General features: G+C 35.4%; 1 protein-coding gene across 3 annotated transcripts; it reads right to left on the bottom strand.

Moving 5' to 3' along the window:
• Positions 1-162: 162 nt before the first annotated feature.
• LOC117926696 (mitogen-activated protein kinase 20) lies at positions 163-8,852 on the bottom strand. Of its 3 annotated transcripts, none has more exons than XM_034845918.1 (10): positions 8,455-8,852; positions 6,652-7,060; positions 6,139-6,266; positions 5,943-6,002; positions 2,706-2,855; positions 2,459-2,614; positions 2,071-2,282; positions 1,820-1,921; positions 1,199-1,365; positions 163-1,065 (listed from the first exon to the last, which is right to left on the bottom strand). In XM_034845918.1, exons 1-10 carry the CDS (start codon positions 8,476-8,478, stop codon positions 605-607), a joined length of 1,869 nt encoding a protein of 622 aa, XP_034701809.1. In that variant the 5' UTR covers positions 8,479-8,852; the 3' UTR covers positions 163-604. The 3 variants fall into 3 exon arrangements, with proteins under 3 accessions (XP_034701809.1, XP_034701811.1, XP_034701812.1); XM_034845920.1 differs by having other exon boundaries at positions 8,584-8,852; XM_034845921.1 differs by lacking the exon at positions 8,455-8,852 and adding an exon at positions 7,682-7,854.
• Positions 8,853-9,088: the final 236 nt, after the last annotated feature.

Here is a 9,088-nt window from a genome sequence, read left to right as displayed (position 1 = left end):
TCCACATCCACAAAATAAGAGAAGTGGCTATCATCTCACCTAGATGAAATCAAGCCAATACCCATGGCCTATCAAGCAATGGGAATCAAGAACATACATAGCGTTAGCCAAGGTTTCATCAAAATGAAAACTTACAGTCCATAATCACCCTGAAGAGAGCAATGAAAGAAAATCAATCAAATGGAATGCTTCTTGTAAAGAAGATGGTTAAACGTTTACATTGTAGGCAACACTACAGTACCAAAGAAAAAGAAACTATGGTTTCTTGCTTGCTTATTTCTCTAATTTCTTCAGGCTAAAAGTGAGCACCCCACACCCACACACACAATGAAATTTTCTTTTATGAAATGGAATGTATAATTTCACTACTATGTAGTTTCTCATGAACACAATTAATTAGTGTCTAACACAACTTGAGAAAGACCCCCTCGCCCCCTTCCTCCCTCCCTCCCTCATCTTGTTCTTTTTACACAATTCCTAGACAACTCTCCTCTAAGTGGTTCCCATCCCATCCCCAACTGTAAAGAGCTCTACCACACTTGGGGTTTCTCCATTTACCCAATATTATCGGCAACTCCACTAACCTTTTCTCCCCACCCCCCATCTAATACATTCTTGACATACCAAACTGAACTGTCCCAACTTTTCTGTGAGCAGCTGCTGTTGCAGCCGCTGCAGCAGCAGCACCAATCCCACCGAACTGAGCTTTGGCTTGCAGCAAGTTTGCATCAATAGTAATTCGGTCATCAACATGGTCCACCTTGGTCACTCCCGCCCTTGTCATATAGAATGGATTGGTGTCAATATTGATGGCTATGTCTGGGGCCAACTTGGCTGTCATGCCACATTGAGGGACTTGTTTTGCTTGTGATGATAAGTCCCTCTCTGCTTCTCCCACACATCTTTCTTGCTTTCCTGCACTAGTTCTGCGATAACAATACGCAGGAGGAAGAGCCTGGGAAGGAAGGACTGCATTTCTGATTAATGTCCTGTGATCATATGCATCTTTAATGGCACTTCCATTCTCGGGTGGTGCCAATGGCCCCACAACCTTTCCTGGTTTGGCTGAACAGCAAAACAAATTTAGCTTTAACTTTATGAATATATGAAACAAATAAAACACCCATTAGAATGAATAAAGTGATTCTTTTTTTAGGAAAAGAAAGTTCTGAAGGAACAATCAGCATTGAGAGGGTACCCATTGGGATCCGTTGGGATGCCTGCAAGCTCCTTGACAGATTTCCAGGAATTCCATCTGTGTCTCTAGAACTCCTACTGCATGACTCTTCTCCAATTTGACGATCCTTGAAGGCTATGATATGTGGTTCTTTTGCAGGGGTTGTATTTGAATGTACAACAGTAGACCTGAATATATTAACAGTTTGGTTTGCCATCACGATCACTATGAATAGCAATAAACATTCAATTGTGTTGAAACAAAAATGGTGGTATAAAGATATGTCAATGTTAACCATACCAACAATGATGTGTTCATGTCAACTGTATCTCAAAAATGTAGATAACTGTTTTTGAAAATTTGCAAGAATATCTCTAGGATATCATAGATTTGGAATCACCAAAAAATGTAGAGAACACTTTTTTTTATCGTTTAGTGTTTGTCCTACTTTTATTTAAATCTAGACTAAAGTTCTCAGACAATTGATCATCTGATACTACAAGATACCAAAAAATACCAACATACAAATGTATATCTCAGCCAACCGCACATTTACAAAGTTAGTGCTAATGGGACTTTTTCACCGTTCTTCCCAACTAATCCAATGGTGAGACTGAAAATAGATTGATTAATATATTTTACCTGGGAAGTGACACATGCTTTCTCTCAAGTGGAATTACCGGCCCAGTTTTACCACTGTTTTCCTCTAGATGTGCAAATTGCTTTCTGAATTGATCAACAGCACTGAGTACAAACCATGCACAAAAAAAGAAAAAGAATCAGGGAAAGTGGAGAATAATAAAGATCTAATAACTCATCTCTAAAAGCCAGAAATGTTGGAACTCAAAAACTAAATAAATGAGTAAACAAAATGAATGAGAGGAGGTCAGCACCTTGGATAGAGAAAATTAGTCCTTTCAGTTCCATTCACGTAGTCTTTGAGTAGTTGAGGATGGTATTCTAGTATCTCCCGGAAAATTAGCTCCCGTATGTCCTCCTTTGTAACCCTTCTCCTCTCAAACTCAAATTCCATCTTTGTAATTGGTTGGCAAGAAGGTTCCCTCTCAACCTTTGCCAGACCCTTAAAGTAGGGATCAGCCAATGCCTGAGAAAATACCATTTTAAAAAAAATCAGCACATTATCATATTTGAAGCAAAGAAATCAAGTTATGAATTTTGAAGGAAGGTAGAGCCAAAGGTCATATCAAGGTTCACATGCATATGGCCCACAACTTGGTAGAACTGAAGTAGAGGATCTAGTTGACTAACACTAAGACAAACCTCTTCAGCAGTTGGCCGATCCTTTGGATCAAAGGCAAGAAGCCTTTCCAATAGCCGTAGTGCCAAAGGATCAGCATTTGGAAACTTCTGTGCAAATATTACAGGCTGCTTCTTCCTCATGCTAGTAAGGTATCGCCTTGCCTTCTCATTTCGAACCTGGATCCAAGAAAGAAGAAAGTGATATTGGTGAGAAAAATTCAAAACTGTGTAAATAGAATCCAACACTAAAGGAGTACATTTTGTTTACCCGAGAAATGGTATCTAAAGATGGTGTCCCAAGCAGATCAGTCATCAAATCCAGCTGGTGCACAACATTTTTTCCAGGAAATAATGGCTTCCCTGTTAATACCTCGGCAAAAATGCAGCCTATACTCCATATATCAATCGCAGGTGTATACTGCATCCAGAAGGAATCATAAATCAAAATAAATTAGAATTAGAGGATTAGATTGCACTAATGAATATTAGACCCAATACATCTACCAGAACCACAAATATTACAAAATGGTTACAAATATTTGAAGACACAGCAATGCATCCACAATAGGTTACCATACCTAGAAAACTGTTGATAAATTATCTATAAGAATTCTAATTTATATAATATACATGATGTCTTGCATGTCACATAGTATCCCAATATTAACCTCAAAATATTATTTTACCACTATCTTATGGCAATCCATATTAATTTGGGGGACAAAAAAAAGTAAATACTATTTAAAACATCTACTCAATATACATGGTCAACTAAGAATGAGGTCTCATCTAAACTCCTGCAGGGTTGCACCTCCTATATTAGGTATGCAATTAGCTTCCTTCTGGTTGTATCTAGTAATCCACTTTGCCCGATCGTCTAGCATACTAGATGTTTCTAATCCACCTCATCAAATTCCGATACCTTCCCAAGCACAAGCCCTTTTTCATTTATGAAATGACAACAAAAAAGGCCATCCTCAATCAGACACCAAACAGAACCTCCAAGGTTTGCATTCCTAGTTCCCATGTACTTTCCCAACTGCAATGAGCCTCAATCATAGAGCTGATCCATGCAGCTTAAACAACGAGAAAATAACACAACCAATGTAATCCCTCCAATCACTCTGGACACAGCTGCTGAACTTCCTAAACAAGCTTCCATTAAACTCTATTTTAATCTTGTCATATTTTTTGCCAACAAATAACTGAAAATCAAAATTGTCAACATAAATCATCTACATTATCAAACAAAATGACACTCAGCATCATCATCAAACAAATTAAGAAATTAAAAGTCACCACAAAACCAAATCAAAACAAGAATATAAAAGGGAACAAATTCAAGAATATATCAGTTAAACCCAAAAAAAAAAATAGAACATATAAATAGCAAAATTATGTCATTTGACATAAAAATAAATAAATAAATAAATAAAAATAAAAATAAAAAAATTAAGTAGAAATGGACAATAATCAGCAAAGTCACATGAATCATTGGAATTAGGATGAAGATATTTGAACAAGATGGAGTTCTTTAAGGGTCAATGAAGGGATAAGTCATGACTTCAGGATTTCATATTAGAAACTTGGTAGATAATATCACAAGGTTAATTAGTTATTGCTTGACATGGCAATTCTTACAAAATAACAAATTTTCTTAATATCCCATGCAACTTTTAGCAACTAGGCTCCTCGTATGAAATAAAATCTGTTTTAGTCTTTTTAAAATAAAAAAGTGAAAAGTTAAATCACATTTTTCCAAATATTTTCATCTTGTTACAATTTATCTTAATTTTCCTACAATGTTTGTTGTACTAATCAAAATTTTATTGGTCTTATAAGCTTGATAATCTTGTCAAACAAAAAGAGTGTTAAATGAATACTAGAATAGAAATAGTGGGGGAGAAAATAAGGAAATCAGTTTTTAATGAGTTAAAATTGTATGATGTTGCATATTCTTTCTTAAAAAAAATTAAGTATTTTATGTTGTACAAAGAATGTATCAAAATTTAATGATTAATCATCATCAAATCAAGATGCCTTTTATACCATTGACCCACAAAATGGTCAGTGTTAGGATTTTTGGTCCAAAAATATATTCACCAAATACCAATAAAAAACAGGGTTCATGTTAATGAAAGCTGAGTCAATACACAACCAAATCTCATTAAGAAAAGATTCAAAAATCGTCCAGGAATTCCATGTTGAAAACTTCCATGCATAAGCTTTTCAAGCAATCTTAGGTATGATGACTTAGAGACGTTAAAATTTTAGGTGGACTAGATTTCTTCACATACATTTTTTCTCAAACTAGCAAATATCTCTAATAGAATACAGTACAATAAGAACATCCAAATTGTGGACTCTAGAATCTCCAAATTCATTTATGGATCAAGAGAAGCTTCTAAATGGATTAAAGTATATGAAATTGGTTCCAAACTAGAACTACTCATTGATTCAGATTGTCTCAATTCAAGGATTCATGGTTGTGAAATTATGTTTTCAGAAGACAACAGTTGAGGTCCATGGATTCAAATTGGGTAATCAGGATGACCACGTTCAACTATTTGATTTGGACAAGGTCATTTGATCATTCCAAAAAGGGTATTCTACATGAAAAATATTTGTCACTTATTTTGATTAATGTTAAGGATTAGACTGAACAAACCGGCCCTAAAAATATTTTGTACTATCATATTAATCCTAAATTGGTTAATCTATTTATTGGTGGCTGTTTTGTTGTTTGTTTGAAATCCAAATTAGATTATTAATATTGGAAGAATTGGCTAAGCAGTGGTCGGTATAAAAAAAAAAAAAAGCAAGTTTGAATTAGACCTATTCCTCCCCATCCTACTAGGTCATAGGAATCCCAACTACCAGCAATCTTTCAGGCCCAACATATCATATGGGGACAAAGAGATCTATGTTCCTTACTGGAGCCTGAGTATTGTCTAAATCTATTAGCATGATGTTTTGATCCTTAAAAATCAGACAAACATGCTTCCTATGATGTGTTCTGCATTTAACAATAACATCAAAGCCTCTAAGTCTACAAAAACCAATAGACCAAATTATGACATCAAGAAAAAATACAGTTTTCCATATACATTCCCACTCCAAACCTTCCATTTGATGACAAAAGTTTCTGCAAGCAGAGCAAAGCAAAATTACAAAAAATTCCACATGGCTCTACGCTTGGTTACCTAAATCTAAGGATGCAAGTGAGAGTATTTACATTTCATTCATAAGTCATAAGCTTTGACTAAGATCATTCTCTTCCAAGAACAAGGAATTATAATAATTTGAGTAAATGGTCTGGTAAACCATGGTAAAGGTTCCAAACCCATGAATGGATGCAATATGCATCTAGAAGCTACACTTGTCCAATATAAGCACACAGATGCAATAAATGAAATTCAGATCTAAGAAATAATGGACCATGGCCGCATATTGATATTATAATTGAATTTAAAAGATCTTTAAAGTAAAACACGCCATATTATACCTTGGAGAAAAATGATCCACATAACTCTGGAGCTCTATACCATCTTGTAGCAACATAATCCTGTAAATGGCTCATAAGAATAGCAAAAGGCATCAGCTTCACATATCCTACATTAGTATCATTACAGGAAAAGAAAATTGAGCCCTTTAAATGATAGTAAAAAACATCACATATCCAGAATTTTAGAAATACATACCGTCCAAAATATTGTTGTAGGTGTATCACTGAATGCAACTCTTGCTAACCCAAAATCACATATTTTGAGTTTACAATTTGCATTTGCCAATATATTCTTTGGTTTTAAATCCCGGTGATAGACATTTGCTGCAGCCAAGTAGTTTAATATCAGAAATGTTTGTCAATTAACCTTATCACAACCTGTAGCCCAAAAACACCCTTCCAAAGAAAACCAACCCCCTAAATCATATCCACCCCAGAAAAAAGGGAAGAAAAAAAATAACAAGAAGTCAACAACAGAATAGCAGCCAGAAATTCAGGGCACAAATATATCAAAAGAGAAATGTGTTTATAAATTTTAGGATAAAAAGGAATCAGATGGCTGTAAACAGATTGTTGCCAACTGAAATATAGTTGGAAAGTACAGAGATATCATGAAGATCTTTTTTATAAGCAAATATCAGTCAAATGCATATCACTTTATATTATATCAACCCAGGCAACACAACCAAACGAACAGAGTGGCTCATACCAGTGTGAATGTACTTCAATGCCCGTAGCAATTGGTAAAGAAAAAATTGATAGTGCTCTCTCGTCAAATCATCATTAGCTTTGATGACTTGGTGTAGATCCGACTCCATAAGTTCAAAAACGACATAAATATCTTTAAAGTCTCTTCTTGAAGGTGGTAGCATAATGTGTTTAATTTCAACAATATCGGGATGCCGTAGAAGCCTGAGCAGCTTTATCTCACGGAGAATTCGAGCAGCATCAGAGATATGTTCAAAGATATCATGTATTTTCTTTATTGCCACTTTTTCACCAGTAAGAGTATCAACTGCTGAACAAACAACACCATAACTTCCTTTTCCAACAACTTCCTGAATCTTGTATCTATTGGCATCACCATACTCAGAGAAGAAGTCCATCTCTGCAGAATTCTGTGGGAAAGAAAAATCATCAAATTATATTACAAGATGATACACCAACAACAGTTATGGGCTATGGCAAGTAGCTCATACCCAGAAGAAAAAAAAAATTCATAAATGCAAAATAATAATAAAACTATTAATTCATTTATCATTATTACAAATTTATTTTAAACATTCTCATCCATATTGCTAGCTGTTTCTCCTCAGTCCTCAAATAGAGTCTCTAACTTTTCATATGCACCAAAGGAATAGCACCTTTTTCTTAATAGGATATGCTCCAAAGAAAGAGCACTATATGGTAAAAGAGAAACAAAGATATACTTACAAATATTTAAAAATAAAAATTTAAAAGAATAATCATTAACTTGAATTCAAATATCAATTGTTCATTCATATGGGAAGCTCTTCCACCAGGAAGAGATTTTCATTAATATACAAGTGCTCCCAAAGACTGACTGCTTCATGTTAAGAAAATGCATGAAAATAATATTCAGACCACATATACAACTAACAAAAATATAAACATCAAATGGGGAAGGCCACATGCACAAGTTAAAGAAAAAAATGAAACAAAAGAATTCAAATACTACTTTATTATGGCCTCAACCAAAATAGAAAGATACCGTGTACCTAAAGCAACTAAATATATCCAATACACATTGCACCAAGTCTGAATTTGGATCTGCCACCTTGAAACCAAATCATTTCACCTACAATACTTCTACCATAGCAAAACCCAACAACCTTTTCTCAGCTTAAAGAACACGGCATATGTGGGATTAGGATAAAAATGAAAATAAAAAGTTGGATTCCTTTGCACTTTTCCTCTTTTCCCCAGGTTAGATCATCGAGTAGAGAATGGGTTGAGACAATATTCTACTTCTGCACCAGTAATGGAAAATGACCCAGATTCTAATTGTTCTCGAAAAGAGCTGCAATTCATGAAATAGCAGCAAGCACTTAAAATTCCCTAGTTATAACCAATATTTCAAACCCTAGAATTGAGATCAATTCATGCCCACATCTAAATAAAAGCCAAAAATGAAAGGATTTTCGACAAATGGATGGAGAAACGGATGCCAGAAAATTCCACCCAAAACCAAGGAAAATGACAAAGAAGAACAAACAAGGAAACCCAGAAGAAAAAATATCATGTTAGGGAACAGAATCAGGTTCTTGTGGGAAAAATAGAACAAAAAATGACATCTAAGAAGAGCCAGCAAGCATTCATTTCATGGCACAGCGTTTTAAGAATCGGAACCAAACCCACTTTCTTTAACGAAAGAACCCACAATCAAAACCCAAAAGGAGAAAAACAAAACCAACACAATCCAGAAATCACATGGAACCACCAGAAGCATTGAAGCCTCAGACCCCAAAATGGAAAAGAAAAAAAGAGGCACCTTTTTTGGCTGATCTGAGAGCATAATTAAGAAATGTAGCAGCAAGAAGTGGGGGAGCTGAAAGAGAATTGTGGGAAGCGAAAAGAGTGATGAGAGCAAAGAAAAATCAGCCACATTTGCCCCACCTACCCCTGCTTCTGATCACAAGCCCACAATCCCACCTCGTTCTTCTCTTGTAATCCTTCACGAAAAAGCATTGAAATAAACCACTTCCCAGATCCCTCATACACACCAAACCCTTTGAACAAACACTCCTTATCATAGAGATCTCAAGCCCTCATGCTAAAAAATAAAAAGTAGAAAACACACACCATTCACCACCAATCCTCCCAAGATCTACACCCTAACCCAACACCGACACTAGAGAGAGAAAGTGGAGATTTTGGCATGAATATAGGGCAATATAGGTGGGTGTGGGGGGATTTTCTTTTTTTCTTTTCTTATTTCTTTTTTCCTTTCTTTTTTTGGTTTTTTATTGCTGTTGTTTCTTATCCAAACCGTATTTTCACACGGATATGGTTAGATACGGTAGCGGCTGTTTCGTAATTTACGGGAGCTTTCGAGGGCTTTAAGATAGGTGCGTTCGGCTGATGGACTCAGAATATACCTTGCCGCCTTATATTCCTTTCCAGTC

Source organism: Vitis riparia, chromosome 12 (assembly GCF_004353265.1).
Source record: "Vitis riparia cultivar Riparia Gloire de Montpellier isolate 1030 chromosome 12, EGFV_Vit.rip_1.0, whole genome shotgun sequence".
In the NCBI taxonomy this organism is placed as follows: domain Eukaryota; kingdom Viridiplantae; phylum Streptophyta; class Magnoliopsida; order Vitales; family Vitaceae; genus Vitis; species Vitis riparia.
Note: the sequence above shows the minus strand (reverse complement) of the source record. Positions and strands in the feature narration are given on the sequence as shown.

Coding starts and splice junctions, on each gene's coding strand:
- LOC117926696 (XM_034845918.1), bottom strand. CDS start 8,478: ATGCTCTCAGATCAGCCAAAAAAG. Junction 2,856..5,942: donor GTGGATCATTTTTCTCCAAG/GTATAATATGGC, acceptor TTCTGGATGCAG/TATACACCTGCGATTGATAT. Junction 2,615..2,705: donor CTTTAGATACCATTTCTCGG/GTAAACAAAATG, acceptor TCTTGGATCCAG/GTTCGAAATGAGAAGGCAAG.